General features: G+C 42.6%; 1 protein-coding gene across 7 annotated transcripts in view; it reads left to right on the top strand.

Moving 5' to 3' along the window:
• Nucleotides 1-17138, top strand: part of LOC106676623 (NACHT, LRR and PYD domains-containing protein 12) — a 198102-nt gene that overhangs the window by 160336 nt on the left and 20628 nt on the right. For 4 of the 7 annotated variants that reach the window (XM_076879392.1, XM_076879410.1, XM_076879404.1 and 1 more), the window contains one exon: nucleotides 15709-15885. The exons of 2 other annotated variants lie outside the window; for them this stretch is intronic. In XM_076879392.1, the coding sequence (XP_076735507.1) occupies nucleotides 15709-15885 (177 nt within the window). Of the gene's footprint in view, nucleotides 1-5308; nucleotides 5411-7703; nucleotides 7806-8642; nucleotides 8745-9939; nucleotides 10059-10161; nucleotides 12116-13851; nucleotides 14026-15708; nucleotides 15886-17138 lie in introns of all 7 variants that reach the window. One more of the 7 variants, XM_076879417.1, reaches the window with a different exon arrangement.

The following is a 17138-nucleotide window of genomic DNA, read 5'->3' as shown; positions in this document are numbered from 1 at the left end:
CCTGTTCCACATGTGTAAATGTGCACACTGCTGTTTGTGCCACGTGATGCTGCAGGGTCTGTTAACATGATGGTAACATCTGTTCTAACAGCAGCTTTGTCAAACGCCTCTCTGGCTGTTTCCTTCCTGTTTCACTTCCTGAACTTGGTGTCTCTGACTGATGCTGATCGTCTCCGTGTGAAGCTCCGTGTTGAGGTAATGTTAACAATCTGTAATGTTCTCCTGGCTAACATCAGCTGTGTGCAGCTTAGTTCAGCACAAATCTGCCGCTCCATAGTTCACGGTAACGGACTCACAGCTGGACCAACGAGGCCGAGCTGGCCTGCTGGTATTATACAGCTAACATATATATTGTTGAGTATTAAGCTTTGCTTGTTCCATATTCAGTTTTTCAGCAAAACTTGTTTGAGTCCATAAGAAAAGATTCATTCTTACATCTGGAGGAAGATATTTTTTTCAATAAATATTAACGTTAGCCCGCGACTTTGTTCCAGTTTTGAATTTTGGCCCACTGTGTATCTGAGCTTGACACCCCTGCTCTATACTCAGACTCACAGAGAGGTCACAGCTGGTTTGATAGATTATTATTTAGCACAGGTGGAGTTTAGACGCAGATTAAACACGTAAACGTCTGGTTTTATAAAAACTGTGTCACAAAGAGTTGGCTCCACTCCAACAGGAAGTGATGTTTCCACCACAGACAGTCATGTGACTCAGACTGTTTCCTCCAGCAGACGGTTAACCAGTGTAGAAACACAGAGCTGTAACGTCACAGTAAGAGGACCGTTTGGTTTATGAGGACAGCAGCTGCTCACAGAGGAGGCTCATCAGAGCGGCTGTAACACATTAAACATCTGTCTGTGCATCACTCTGATACTTACAGATGATATTTCAGTAGAATCACTTTCTTATCCTTTAAGTCTGATTGAGATCTAAGACTCCAAGACAGACCATCTGCTGTCATGACAACAAAAACTGGTTTAAAACAGTTTATTTCTCGATTAGAGTTTTCATATTTCTAAATACCTCAATTTTGTCCTCACGGTCGTATAATATATTTACGTATGAACAGTTGAATAGATGTATTTGAGCAATAAGAACAAAGTAGATACAAATCAGACCTGAGTGATGGTCTCAGCTCTAACTTTAATGTTAACCTGAGTCAGGTGATTAAACTCTGATGAACTGTCTGCTCTGTCTGATATAACCTATTCATGCTGCAGTTATGTTCAACTAACAGCTGACATTTAACTAGAAAAGTTCTTTATTCATCACATATGAAAATAAACTGCATGGTGATGATCTGTAGAAAAATAACAGAAGACTTTCAGCTCTCAGCACAGGGTGGAGTTTGTGGTGCAGCATGCAGGACAGTGTGTAGATGGAGGCAGGTGGACACTTTGTTCTTGGACCGATGGAAAGATTCTTGCTGATGTTTCTGTTGTTACCTGTTGTTGTCGCCCGTGTGCCTGCTGCTGCTGACCTGAAGTATTAGTAGTTGCATGTTTCACCACAGAGTGCACCGCACAGACGCTCCTTTATGGAGTGTTTGTGCTACGATTGTTGAGCATCTCCATAACAGTGACTTTGACTCATGCAGTGTAAATCCATATTTGGCTTGTGTTTGTGTGATGAGGATAAACCAGTGGCTGTGGGTCCTTTTCCACAGCAATGGTTAGTTTGTACGTTTCCTCTTTTCAGCTCCTGGTACGTCCAGCTCAGTATAGTAGTTTGGTTTCATGTAGGACGCTGTTACAGCTGATAGGCAGAGCCACACTCGTCTTTTATTGTGTCTCAGGCTGCAGGTTACTTAGAATTCAGTTTGTTAAATATAATTAATGAAGTTATCTGAATATGTTGTGTGCGTCTGTAGTGCACGTTTGAACCTGTGCAGCCTTTGACTTTAAACACCATCGTTACAGTCCACTTACACTCAGACGAACAGCAGCTTCACTGCATCTATGTTTGTCTGCTTAGACACAATCTCTGCTGTGTTTCAGTGCCTCTGCTAAACTGCAGCTTGCTGATGAAAGCTGCGTCTCACATGGATGTTAGTCCAACACACCTCTGCAGCTCTCATGTGCACATGAATGATTTGTTTCCTCTGCAGGTAGAAAGTGTGTGTGAGCTGAGCAGCATGGATCAGTGTGAGGACAGAGAGGAGGGAGTCCCTCCCTCTAAGAGAGCCAGAGAGAGCCAGACCAAAGCTCAGAGGTGAGATGACCATCTCTAACTGTCCATGACTCTTCTCCATGTCACAGCTCAGCACTCACATCACTGCTGCATCATTATTCACAGGAACCAGCCTGGACAGCCTCAGCTTATATCTTAAAATCACCAAACCAGCTATGTTGTTTCTCTCTGTGCAGCAGTGACCGATCATTTATTGACTAATAATCTGCAGAACAATATGCTGTGTGGATTATTAATGAACTAGAGCAGCGGTCTCCAGCCTTTTTTGCGCCATGGACCGGTTTATGCCCGACAATATTTCCACGGACCGGCCTTTAAGGTGTTGCAGATAAATACAACAAAATAAAACTAGTACCGGCACCGAAAAAATAAAATTTATTCATAACACACGTGAAAAGACCAGGAAAACCCAGTAAACGATAAAAACGATAACAAAATAACGCTGAAAACCAATAAAAACCCTGAAAACCACACATTTCACACCCGAGCCTGAACTCTCGCGGCCCGGTACCAAACGACTCACGGACCGGTACCGGTCCGAGGCCCGGGGGTTGGGGACCGCTGAACTAGAGAACAAAATGCTGAATGTTTGGAGCTGAAATGTAATCATTTCTTAATGTTCAGTGGAAAAAAGCTGACGGGGCTGAAATGCACTGAATCGTTCACCTGAAAGCCAAAGTGCAGAACTGTTGAAAGCTGAAGTTCAGACAGAAGAAGTTTCAAAGTTGGAAAGTAGCTGAACATGTTTAAAATGTACATTTCTGTTCTTGATCTTCTGTCATGTTCCAAGAGGGAAGGAGATTAGACCCAGAACACAGACTGGTAGTTAGAGTTATTCTGGGATGCTGGGCTGGTAGCTTTGTCAAGATACAGCCTCTTTGCAAAAGTGCTTCGATGATTTCGGAGATGTCTGCCCAGTCTCACGGCAAAGCGTGGGATAGACCCGCTCGCCTCACAAGCAATCCCACCGACAAAGCGCAGGCCCCGGTACACAGCTGTAGTAACCCCCGCTGACTTCTTTTACTGAGGTTATATTTATCGGTGTTTTATTTCCTGATGTTCTTATGTGTCCTACGTGTTTCAGTCTGAATTATAACTAACATTAAAAACATGTTTAAGGAGGAGAGAGAGCAAATAAATCTGTTTAACATCTGATCTTTGGGTTTTTGTTCAGTAATCAGCGTGACCTGTGTATAAACACATAAAAGAGATAACGTTGGTGTTTCCGTCATGTAGTAACTGCTGGCTTTAACTGTACAAAGGTTGTTCCACACTATGAAACACATACAGACTTCATGATGTTCGGCTAATATTTTTATTGTGAATATTAATCATGCTGACCTCGCTCTGTACACCACGCAGCGAGGTCAGCATATCCACGATATCCTCAGCTCCATGAGTTAACACAGAGTTTCCCAGCTGACTATCTAACTGCCAACTATTCCAGAGACGTGAAAATCTACAGCATAAAGACCACAAACACATAGCAGTGTAACAACACTGTAGCAGAGATGAACCGTCAGTTTGTCACAAAGTGGAATGAAAGTGATTGGTTGAACAGGTGTGATCTGTGTTTTCTGCATTTCCATCAGTGTAAGAGCCTCAGCAGCAGATCAGAATAACAGTTATACATTTAATAAATCACCAAATGAAACGAGCAAACCTGTTCTGACAGTTTGAGTTTGTGTTCCCTCAGCTGCAGACTCGCTGCTGTTTACCTACTAACATGTTTAGTTTTAAAGGACACCTTCCTGCCTTTAGTCTCCTTCATGAGCAGTATTAGTTTTCTTCTAACGTCCAGAAGTCTGCACAATGTGTTTCATAGTTTGTAACAAGCCTTTGACAGGTTGCAGACTTCATGATGAACATGCTGTTGCAAACTCTGCTCCTCTCGGTGCAAATGCGCCTTCTCTTTCCTCTTTGTATAAAACATTTAAAAGTCAGTTTAATCTCAAGATTCACTGTTAAATCCAAAACACACCAGATAAAGAATAGTTCAGTCTAACACATGTGAACCATTAAACGTCTGTGAAACTGTGCAGTTATGAAACGTAACTTTAACCTCAGCCAAACCGATTTGCTCAGTTGTAAATAAAACAGTAAACGTGACCCGACAGACAGAACCTGAGTGAATGAAGTCCAGCGTTGAACCACTGAGAGCTGAGCTGAGCTTTCACTGCACCATCTTTTACATTGGATAGTTTTATCAGTAAATGATGTTAGTGATAAAGAAATGTGTTCACAGAGACAGTTATCAAACTATCTGAACTGATTTCCTGAGTTGTAAATAAAGCAATGACCTTTACGTGACCCGGGAACCTGATTGAATAAAGTCCAATGTTTAACGTCCACTCACAGTTAAAGACTGTGACATCACCAGGTAACGTGGGCGTGTTCCTGAATCAGCAGCAGGTGTTAAACAGGTGAGCAGCATATCTGCAGGTAAAGTGAGGCTCCGTCGAGCTCATGGCTGGTGTCGTGAGGAAAATGTCAGCTCGTGCTCGATACACGATCAATTCTGAGCAGACATTTACTTTCTATTAAACGTTAACGGTCCAGCAAACCAACCAATGACATTAGGACAGTCTTCCTTTGGGCTCCGCCTCCATATAGTCCACAGTCAGTTAACTGCTGCTCAGAGAGCTGCCCACAGTGTGAAGCTGCAGCACATTGTTTGTGTGCAGAATAATAATGACAACAAAAACCATTTAGCAAACAGTTTAATGTTGGTGAAACTCTGAACAGGCATCAGCACAGCCGCCTGCATCATTCTTCAGTGTTGTACCATGACCAGGTTAAACTGGCATAATGGTTTCTATCAAAAATAACATGTCAGTTATTCTCTGATTCCAAACAAAGTTCACTCTAACATTAAGACATGAGTTACAGAAATAATTCTGCACTGACATTATAATCAGTGTTGACTCTGGTTGATTGTCTGACTGTGTTTGTGAGCTGAGAGGAAATGAAAATGAGTTTGTAACCAAAATCAGTTTTGTCCAGTTTTCCTGTAAGAAGCTGAACTCTAATCTAAGAGGATGTTACTGACAGGAAACAGCTGCATCATCTGCAGTCTGTGTGATCACAGCTGCTTCAATCATGTTTGTGTCTGCAGAGGTCAGAGGTCACAGTCTGCAGGGTCCAGTTGTCCGTCTGTGAGGAGTGACCGGTCCAAACCTGACCCTCCATACTTCAGTGGTGAACCTGGACCAACGAGGTCAGAGAGCTGAAGCTACAGAAATAATTCTGCACTGACATTATAATTGTACAGATGCTGATTAAGCATGCACACTATTGAGTTCCTGTTTCTCTTTATACTTATTCTTCAAGTTGCTTTCACCATTCAAATTTCACAATATTCTTCTATTTCTGGAGATGGGTGCTATGACTTTTGGTAGTTATGACTATTATACTTTTTAAAATATTAAGCTTTAATGCAATTTTTTGTGCCATTGAAATGAATGGGAAACTTCCAAAATTCTGCTAAAACTTGCTTGTTTTTGAAACTTATCTACTTCGTCATACATTCACATAGAACAACCATTCAAACTTTAAAATGTTGTCAAATTATTGGGCTATTCATGTATGATTCAGCTTTTTCAGATCTGTTACTGTTTTCAACTTATCCCTCTTTAAGTTTTGAGTTTCATCTTTGTGATTTTTCAGAAAATACATGCGTTGTTATGGTTGCTATGCAGTGGGCTTTCAGTGTGCCACTGTACCTTTCGCAATCTTCTCTTCATATCTGAACAACTTCTTGCTACTCACTCAATTTTCACTCAACCCCCACAAATCATACATCAAACGTAGGTATTTTTGCTGGCTTTCAGAAAATGTCACTATCATTGTTGTGGGATTTACAGAAGTTTTGCAAATCTGCTCAGAGCAACACAAAGTCTGAAAACTCTCCATAGAAAGTCAATGGAGAGTTTGTTCAAAATCACTGCTGGATTTCTCTAATGAGAGGCATTTTTGAATCGTTATATCTCCTCAACGCAATGAAGTTAAGACATGAGGCTTGTGCCAATAAATCTTCAGACACTCCTGACGCTCACAATCCGAGAATTTTTGTCTCACCTATTACCGTTCTAAGATGAGTCACGTTTGTTTGAGGGTAGGAAATTCGTCCCTCGCTCAGATTTCTTCAGATCTCAAACTGTGGAAATGAACCACTTTTTTCTCTCGTCATATCTTTTTGATGGTTTTCCACAGAGACCTGAAAATTTCCATGACTGTTCAGCAAAGCCTGCTGTCTCTTACGGTGAAAGAATGATATCGATGCTCTAAATAGATTTAGAGTTACAAAACGTTGTTTAAGGGCAAGTCAAGGCAGTTTTTGCTTCGCCTCTACTCAGTTATGGTACATTAGAAGTCAAATATCTTCAATAATTCATATTTTAATGATAAATTGTCAACACTGGAAGATTTCCCCATCTCTTCTGAACAAAACGGTGTAAGAATGACCGCTCTAGCCCCTACGGTTAGGAAGTTATGGTCATTTGTTTGAGGGGAGTCCTCACTATGAGAAATAGACTGCAACAAGCCGGTCTCTTTCTCTGTGTGTGTAAAAGCCTGTACTTGGTTTGTAATTGTGTGTATCTGCTGCCTGTTATTTCTTTCTTTAAAATTTCATCCAATTTTTCACAATTGGACAAGTACATTTGAGGGAACCATGTTCAGCATTTTTTTTCAGCTGTCCATTTTGCTTTTCCAATATTTCTACTTAAGTTATTGCTATCTTGCTAAATCATAGTATTTCTGCTACTTTTCAGTATTTGTGCTAAATACAGTATTTTTGCTTTTTATAGAATTACTGATAAATCATATTATTTTTGCAAAATCAAAATATTTTAACCAAATTATAGTATTTCTGCTCATTCATAGTATTTGTGCTAAATCAGTATTTCTGCTAAATTATAGTATTTCTTCTAAATCACAGTATTCTGCTCGGAGTATTTCTGCTATATTGCAGTATTTTTTCTAAATCATAGTATTTCTGCAATGTTTAAGTATTTTTTGCTAAATATAGTATTTCAGTTATCTTATACTATTTCTCCTTAATTCTTGCATTTCTGAGAAGTTATCATGTTTCTGCTAAGCTCTCCTATGTTATTGTATTTCTGCCAAGTATTATGTTTCCTCTAAGATATTGCAGTTCTGCTAAGTAGTTACATTTTTGCTCAGTTCTTATGCTTCTGCAAAGTTATTACAATTTGTACAACTTTCAGCTTTTTTAGCTAGTTTTAGCAGACAGCTTCAGCGTTTCAGCATCCACACAGCATTTTTGCAGGAAATGCAAATTTTTCTAGTTAGTGTTGACTCTGGTTGATTTTGTGACTGTGTTTGTGAGCTGAGAGGAAATGAAAATGAGTTTGTAACAAAAATCAGTTTTGTCCAGTTTTCCTGTAAGAAGCTGAACTCTAATCTAAGAGGATGTTACTGACAGGAAACAGCTGCATTATCTGCAGTCTGTGTGATCACAGCTGCTTCAATCATGTTTGTGTCTGCAGAGGTCAGAGGTCACAGTCTGCAGGGTCCAGTTGTCCGTCTGTGAGGAGTGACCGGTCCAAACCTGACCCTCCATACTTCAGTGGTGAACCTGGACCAACGAGGTCAGAGAGCTGAAGCTACAGAAATAATTCTGCACTGACATTATAATTGTACAGATGCTGATTAAGCATGCACACTATTGAGTTCCTGTTTCTCTTTATACTTATTCTTCAAGTTGCTTTCACCATTCAAATTTCATAATATTCTGCTATTTCTGGAGATGGGTGCTATGACTTTTGGTAGTTATGACTATTATACTTTTTAAAATATTAAGCTTTAATGCAATTTTTTGTGCCATTGAAATGAATGGGAAACTTCCAAAATTCTGCTAAAACTTGCTTGTTTTTGAAACTTATCTACTTCGTCATACATTCACATAGAACAACCATTCAAACTTTAAAATGTTGTCAAATTATTGGGCTATTCATGTATGATTCAGCTTTTTCAGATCTGTTACTGTTTTCAACTTATCCCTCTTTAAGTTTTGAGTTTCATCTTTGTGATTTTTCAGAAAATACATGCGTTGTTATGGTTGCTATGCAGTGGGCTTCCAGTGTGCCACTGTACCTTTCTCAATCTTCTCTTCATATCTGAACAACTTCTTGCTACTCACTCAATTTTCACTCAACCCCCACAAATCATACATCAAACGTAGGTATTTTTGCTGGCTTTCAGAAAATGTCACTATCATTGTTGTGCGATTTACAGAAGTTTTGCAAATCTGCTCAGAGCAACACAAAGTCTGAAAACTCTCCATAGAAAGTCAATGGAGAGTTTGTAACCAAAATCAGTTTTGTCCAGTTTTCCTGTAAGAAGCTGAACTCTAATCTAAGAGGATGTTACTGACAGGAAACAGCTGCATCATCTGCAGTCTGCTTCAATCATGTTTGTGTTTGCAGAGGTCAGAGGTCACAGTCTGCAGGGCCCAGCTGTCCGTCTGTGAGGAGTGACCGGTCCAAACCTGAACCTCCATACTTCAGTGGTGAACCTGGACCAACGAGGTCAGAGAGCTGTGATGACTCCTTTACATGTTTGTGTTTCCTGGATAAATATGACCTGAAACATCCTCAGATTGTTACAAAGATTCATTAAAAAGAAAACAATGAAAGAGAAAAGATCCAAATGTTCGACTTGGTCATTTGCTGTTTGAGGACAGTGATGCTCATATCTGTGGGGAAAGTGTGACCTGAGTGGGTTCATGTTTCAGAGCTGCTCTGATTCTCTTTGTGTCTGATCTGTTAAACAGTCTGAGAGGTCACACAGAGACCCAGCAGCTAAAGCCTGGATCATACTGGCTGCTGTTACTCCATCAGGACAACACTGAACACAGTGCTGTTCATGGCACGGCTGCAAGCATAAACTCCAAAAACACTACCTTTAGCTAAATGTCCCATAGATAAGTCAAAGCGCTTTGAGTGCCCAGAAGAGCAGAGAAGCACTTTATAAGAACTAGTCTATTTACCATTTACCAAATGATAAGAGCTGAGTCTTAAAGAAGGAGAAAGGAGAAAGTGTTTTGGTATCTGTGAAACACAGTGGTGGTAGAGCTTCAGCCTGTCTCCATCATTAATGGAGCTCCTCAGTTATACCAACAGTTCAGAACAGCTGTATGTGGACTGAGTCTGAAGGTGAGGCAGTGAAGAAGGGAGAAGCACCAAACTAAATCAAACGTCATATATACTGGTTTGTGTTATTAAAGAAGGGGGATCAGGGGGAGGGTCCATGTTTCTACAGGCAGGGAGAGGAAGTCTGCAAGTACAGATGGATGAATAATAAATGAATAAATATATAAAGAGGAGCTACTGGGGCCAGTGTGGACACAAAGGCTCGTCTCCAGGAGAACCCAGAGACTGTTCAGTGGGTTCCTCTCAGACGGAGGTGGAGTGGGTTGGCCCACTGCATGACCCTCTGACTCTTACCGCGTCAGCAGTGGGTTGATGGTAATAACTTCTCCTCTCCCTGTGCCGGCTCCATGTTGTGTTCAATAATAAAGAAGCAGCAAAGACAAAGATGTTTGGACCTGTGTGTGTTTGATCCTGCAGCTGGAGCAGCTGTCAGAAACCACATCTGTAATGTGGCACCGAGGACAGTCTGACTGACAGCTGGGACACTGTTTACATTCATACATGTTTTAGCTGCTTAGAGTTTATGCTGGAGGGGAACCTGCTCACCTTGGATATGTTTCTGGTTCTGCAGACAGTGCATCTGCTCATACTGGGACCAGTCTGCTTCATCAGGAGACTGGTCCTGTCCCCAGTGTGGAGAAAGATCCAGAGCTGGACTGCAGACAGCCAGTCAGAGCAGCTGTGTACAAAGTAAGACTGAACATCTGTCTGCTGATGGACTCGTTTCTGAAAACTGGACTTCTTGTGTTGTTCAGACATTGAAGAGTTTTCTTTCTGTTTTTCTTTCTTTCAGCAGATGTTGGTCTGCAGGAGGTTTTAGATGAACATAAGATCAGTCTGAGGAGGAGATGTGAACGTGTGACTGAAGGAAGTGATGAAACAGGAAGTAGAACCCTCCTCAACACCATCTACACTGACCTCTACATCACAGAGGGACAGAGTGAAGAGGTTCATACCCAGCATGAGGTGAGGCAGCTGGAGACAGCTTCCAAGATGGACGCCCTCCATGACGCTCCAATCAGGTGCCAGGACATCTTTAAAGCCTTACCTGACCAACAGAGACCCATCAGAGTGGTTCTGACCAACGGCGTGGCTGGTGTTGGAAAAACCTTCTCAGTGCAGAAGTTCACTCTGGACTGGGCAGAGGGCTTGGAGAACCAACATGTCAGTGTGGTGGTTCTGCTTTCATTCAGGGAGCTGAACCTGATCAGAGAGGAGCAGTACAGTCTTCTGGAGCTGCTCCATGTTTTCCATCCAACATTACAGAAGGTCACAGCAGAGAAGCTCGCTGTCTCTCAGCTTCTGTTCATCTTTGACGGCCTGGATGAAAGCAGACTTTCATTGGATTTCACCAACAGGAAGCTGCTGTCTGATGTCACACAGAAGTCATCAGTCAGCCAGCTGCTGACAAACCTCATCCAGGGGAATCTGCTTCCCTCGGCTCTCGTCTGGATAACTTCCCGACCCGCAGCAGCCAATCAGATCCCTCCTACATGTGTTGACAGGCTAACAGAAGTACGAGGCTTCACTGACGCCCAGAAGGAGGAGTACTTCAGGAGGAGATTCAGTGATGAAGAGCTGTCCAGGAGAATCATCTCCCACATGAAGACATCCAGGAGCCTCCACATCATGTGTAGCATCCCAGTCTTCTGCTGGATCACTGCTACAGTTCTGGAGCACATGTTGACTACAGAGCAGAGAGGAGAGCTGCCCAAGACCCTGACTGACATGTACTCACACTTCCTGCTGGTTCAGACAAAGAGGAAGAAGAACAAGTACCACGAGGGACATGAGACGAGTCCACAGGAGCTGACGGAGGTTGACAGGGAAGTTCTTCTGAAGCTGGGGAGGCTGGCGTTTGAACATCTGGAGAAAGGAAACATCATGTTCTACCAAGAAGACCTGGAGCAGTGTGGCCTGGATGTGACAGAGGCCTCGGTGTACTCAGGAGTTTGTACAGAGATCTTCAAAAGAGAGTTTGTGATCTTCCAGAAACCAGTCTACTGCTTTGTTCATCTGAGCATTCAGGAGTTTCTGGCTGCTGTCTACATGTTCCACTGTTTCACCAGCAGGAAGTCAGAGGTGGTGAAGAACTTCCTGGGGATAGACTGGAATGAGGATGAGGAGTATGATGGTGATGATGACATGTTCCACTGTTTCAACAACAGGAAGACAGAGGTGCTGAAGAACTTCCTGGGGAGAGACTGGAATGAGGATGAGGAGTATGATGATGAAGATGATGATTACCAATGTATTCTGGATGATTTCCTGAACAGAGCCATGCAGAAATCCCTCCAGAGTAAAAATGGCCACCTGGACCTGTTTGTCCGCTTCCTTCATGGCCTCTGTCTGGAGTCCAACCAGAGACTCTTAGCAGGTCTGCTGGGTCAGACAGAGATCAGTCCAGGAACCATCCAGAGAGTCATCAACAACCTGAAGGAGATGAACAGTGAAGATTATGATGATGATGATGATGATGATGATGATGAAATCTCTCCTGACAGAAGCATCAACATCTTCCACTGTCTGATGGAGATGAACGACCTCTCAGTACATCAGGAGATCCAAGAGTTCCTGAAGTCAGAGAACAGATCAGAGAAACTCTCTGAGATCCACTGCTCAGCTCTGGCCTTCATGCTGCAGATGTCAGAGGAGGTTCTGGATGAGTTGGACCTGCAGAAGTACAACACATCAACAGGAGGACGACTGAGACTGATTCCAGCTGTGAGGAACTGCAGAAAGGCTCGGTGAGTCCAGATGTGATCATTAACATCATTGATCAGTGTTGATCAGTAGTTTAGTTCTTCAGATACACACAGCACTAAACGACTCTCAGTAGTTTCTCAGATAAAATAATATTTTGTGTTGATCAGAAATGTGTGTGTGCACTCAGCATGATGCTGCTTTGGTAGTCGTACGCTGTGTGTTGTAGACTCACATCTACATGTAGTACCTGTGTGGTGTCATTAGGGGGCAGTATTTTAATCTGCTGCTGTTGGTCATTCAAACGCTGCTGTTAGACAGAAATAAGAATCTGTGGAGAGCTTCTTTGTAGTGAACTCTGATGTTACAGACAGAACTACAGACACAGAGTTTAGTGGCACAAACATGGGGAGTGAGGATGAAGGTGCTGAGGAAGACTCTGGTTCAGTGTGATGTCCTGATGAGTGACAGAGCTGTGGTTCAGAGTGGGGCTCAGAGGTGAACCAGCTGTGCTCTGCCCACAGTGGGACAAACTGAGTGAGAAGACTCTGCAGACATCAGAACATGTGTCAGATGTGTGAGCTAACGCTGATGTGACAGCAGCTCATGGATTCACTCTCATTCCTGCTGCTGCTCCTAATGTCTGACTTCATGTCCTCATTAATCACAGAGCTCATTGTTCAGTGTTTAGTTGTTGCTGCTGAAATGTCGTCCCTGTTTCCACTGATATTGATCCTGTTCAATGACACGTTTCATATCAGTGAATATGTTCTTTAGGACGTCCACTGACATGTTTAAGTGTCCTGCTGGAAATCAAACCATCCATGAAATCCATGAAAAATCCTTTTAGTGTTTCTAACTTCAGCCTCTGTCCTCTCTCTCTCTCCATCCTCCTCACTGCTTCTTTCACTGATAATCACACAAACATCGTATTCAGCTACAAAATAACACAATAACATCATCTGATCATCATTATTATAAGAGCAGGATCCATGTTTGATATCAGAGTAACACACTGCTTGGTTATGTGCAGTCATCATCAGTGACTGGGTCAAACAGAAGCTCTCTGATTGGTTGCTGACCTTGGTCACCTGTTTGTGTTGCTCTCTCTTTGCTGTCTCCATCCTCTCTCTCCTCTCTCTCCCTCTCTGTCTTTGTACGTCACTCAGGTCCAATGGAAACAGTGACCTTTACAGACCAATCAAAGACGAACTGATCCATGTCAGGTTATAACAACATATAAGTGAAATCAGCTCTGATATCAGCAGCTGTGAGTCCATCATTATTGTCCAGTGATGAGATTTCTGCTCCGTTTGGTAACAGTCAGCAGGTTTTTCCTGCGTGTGGACGTGAACAGTCGTACCTGACAGCAGGTAGCAAACAGAGATCATCTTTCCAGCTGGAACTCTTCACTGAGCTCAACTCATTCAAATGTTCAAAACAGGAAACAGTCCAAATGTGTGTCTTCACTCTGACTCTGGATCAGATCTCAGTGACAGACTGTGGACATTATGGAAGCCTAAATGTGACACCATCTTCCTCCTTCATCTGCAGATTAAAGCCAAACAAAGATTCTCATTAAAAGTCTGCAGGTCTGAGAGAGACTCAATCACTGTGTCATGTCAAACACAGTAAGAGGAGCTGAAGCACAGATGTGAAGAGCAGATGTTCATCAGATTATGACCTCACTCTGTTTTGTCTTCATATACATTCAGTCTGTGTTTATAATGCAGACTTTCTGCTTTTATAATAACACATTTTATATTTTCTATCATCACAGACTGACTCAGTGTGGACTCTCAGAGTCTCACTGTGAAGTTGTGGCCTCAGCTCTGAAGTCCAACCCCTCCCATCTGACAGAGCTGGACATGAGTAAAAACAGCCTCCAGGATTCATGGATGAAGCTTCTGTGTGCTGGACTGGAGAGTCCAAACTGTCGACTGGAGGCTCTGAGGTGAGTTCACTGACTGCAGCTGTTGTTGTTTTTCTATATTTCAGGTCTTTGATTGATGTTTGAAACTTTCTTTAGTTCCTAAATGTTCAGGATGTGTCTGGAGACAAATGTGAAGAAGTTTGAGTGCTTTCAGAAAAGTTGTGTCTTTCCAAACGACTGAACAACAGTTTTTCCTTTTGGCTCCAAATACAAGTGACAGACTTGAGCAGGGTTCATTTAAAGGCTGACAGAGGTGGAGTGGTGACGGGGAGATGTTTGACAGGACAGTGTTTCAGCCTCCACAGGTTCATGTCGTGCTCCATCAGTCAGTGAAGATGAAGTCAGCACTGATGAGGCTGTAGACCAGGGGTCCCCAATCCCAGTCCATGAGGGCCGGTGTCCCTGCAGGTTTTAGATCTCACCCTGGGTCAACACACCTGAATCACATGATTAGGTCATTAGCAGGCCTCTGAAGAACTTCAAGACATGTTGAGAAGGTCATTTATCCATTTAAATCAGCTGTGATGGATCAAGGACACATTTAAAACCTGCAGGGACACCGGCCCTCGTGGACTGGGATTGGGGACCCCTGCTGTAGAGTGTGTGAGGGATGTGAATGAGGATGATGAAGATCTGATGATAGCAGATAAAAACAGGCTGCAGAGACTTTGAGCTTGTGTGGAAACAGAGAGAAAAGAAAGACATGAATGTCAAAGCTAATGAAGGTGAAGTTAGGAGCTGTGATGATGTTCATGTATCAGAAGCTGATCTGGCTGCTACAGAGACGACCCACACAGCTGCTGTGGTGAGGTGTGTTAAAGCAGAGGAACACAGAGCAGCCCAACACAGGCCCAAACATGACAGCAAAGCAGGACTCAGAGACTGTGAGAGGATTTCAAACAGAAGCTGGAGAAGAGAAAGGACTCTGTTGGACTACAGAAAGCAGGCAGCTGGGACCAGTCGCAGTGTTTCCATGGAGCCCAGTCAGAGAAAGGACTCTGAACATCAGCTTATCCTGCTGATCCAAGTCCAACACTGAGTTTGTCAAAACATGTTTGTCAATCATTTTTTTTGGTTTCTGAGGAAAAAGATTCAATAACTTGCTGCTAATACACAACATTTCATCATATTTCCTCATAAGCCTCTTTTGTCTGACCATTTGATCCCATTTGAATTTGCAATAAAGGATCCACAGAGTTTGGTGACAATGATGACAGTAGATGTTTGTGTGCTGGAAGCAAATGAGTGTGTGATGTTCTTTCAGTGTTGCACTTTGTAGACGCTCCCTGAGCACTGGTCTCACAGCCAGCTGCACATAGAGACCAGTGTTGTTAGTCCAGGTCAGAAGATGACTTGTTGCAATGAAAATGAGCTTGTAGTTTGTCTGCTTTAATAATGTGACTGGGAGATGTTGGACTTCAAATAAGTTTCTTTTTTCTTCACGCTTCACCTTTAAAGGAAAACACGACTTTTTCAAGTCTTTGTCCTGTTTTTATGATAAACGTGGGACTTGAATGTGAAACATTCAGTTTTTTCTCTTGTTGTGTTTGTTTGAAGCTGCTTCCTGTTGGCTTCAGCTGTTTGGAGTTTCCATTTTCTAAACTTCTACATTCTGAACCTTCTTCAGCTCTGAACAGATGATGAAACCCTGAATGATTTCAAGCTCTTTGTCTAATAAACTTACATCTTTCATTCTTTATACAGATTGAGGAGCTGTGGTTTGTCAGACATCAGCTGTGATTATCTGGCAGCAGCACTGAAGTCCAACCCCTCCCATCTGAGAGAGCTGGACCTGAGTAAGAACAACTACCTGCAGGATTCAGGAGTGAAGCATCTGTGTGGTTTTCTGGAGAGTCCAGGATGTAAACTTGAAACTCTGAGGTCAGTCAGCATGTTTTAGTTGTGCTGAGATGAATAACAACAACAACAACAATCATCTTTATTTATGAGCACATTTAAATACACATTACAGCGGTATACCAAAGTGCTTAACATAAGAGACAGAGAAGTGGCACGACTATTATAATGTAATATACAGGTCAATGCCACTAATACACAGGGGTAATATAAAATATAATAAAAGCACAAGGCATTAAAAATATGTATAAAGGAAAAATAGGGTCAGTGTAAAAGTCAGGTGCGAGCATTAACAAGCAGGAAAGGCGAGATTAAACAAATAGGTTTTTAACCGTGATTTAAAAGATTGGATGGAATCGGACGCCCGGATCACAATCGGAAGGTTATTCCACAACTCTGGTGAAGCCAGGGCAAAGGTCACCTCTAGACTTCAGCCGAGATCCAGGCTGCACCAAGAGTAACTGAGCAGACGATCCTAATTCTCTGGCAGGAACATACGATTTAAGGAGTTCCTTAAGGTAGCTCGGTGCTGTGTTGTTGGTAATTTTAAACGTAAGCAGCAGTATTTTAAATTGGATGCGGTATTTATTGGGTAGCCAATGCAGGTCAGCTAGAACAGGGGTGATACAGGCAAACTTCCCATTTCTGGTCAGAATGCGTGCCGCAGCATTTTGGTCCTTCTGCAGTCTATGAAGGAGGGCAGAATGAAGACCAAAATAAAGTGAGTTGCAGTAATCCAACCTTGAGGTCACAAAGGTGTGGATGAGCTTTTCCAGGTCCTTATGCAGAACATACTGCCTAGAATTAGAGATGAGACGGAGTTGGTAGAAACTAGATCTAACTACAGCAGACACTTGTTTATCGAGTTTGAACGAGCTGTCAAGCAACACGCCCAGATTGCTAACAGTGTCAGAAAGGGAGCTGGTAAGGGAACCAAAGGCATCACGAAGTTGGCCACGAGGAACGTTGCTGCCAAACACCACGATTTCAGTTTTCTTGTCATTTAGGATAAGAGAGTTTGCTAGGAGCCATTCTTTGACCTCGCGCATGCACTCTTGGAAACAGTGTAAGGACAAAGCAAGATCATCATTTAGTTCAAAGTAGATCTGTATATCGTCAGCATAGCAGTGGAAAGCGGTGCGGTATTTCTCAAAGATTGTGCTTAGAGGGAGCATATACAGTGAGAAAGGAATAGGGCCCAACACAGATCCTTGAGGCACGCCACAGCAGACAGGTGCAGCGGAAGAAGAGCAAGTGCCCAGGTTGACAGAGAAGAA

This window comes from Maylandia zebra, linkage group LG3 (genome assembly GCF_041146795.1).
Source record: "Maylandia zebra isolate NMK-2024a linkage group LG3, Mzebra_GT3a, whole genome shotgun sequence".
Lineage (NCBI taxonomy): Eukaryota > Metazoa > Chordata > Actinopteri > Cichliformes > Cichlidae > Maylandia > Maylandia zebra.
Note: the sequence above shows the minus strand (reverse complement) of the source record. Positions and strands in the feature narration are given on the sequence as shown.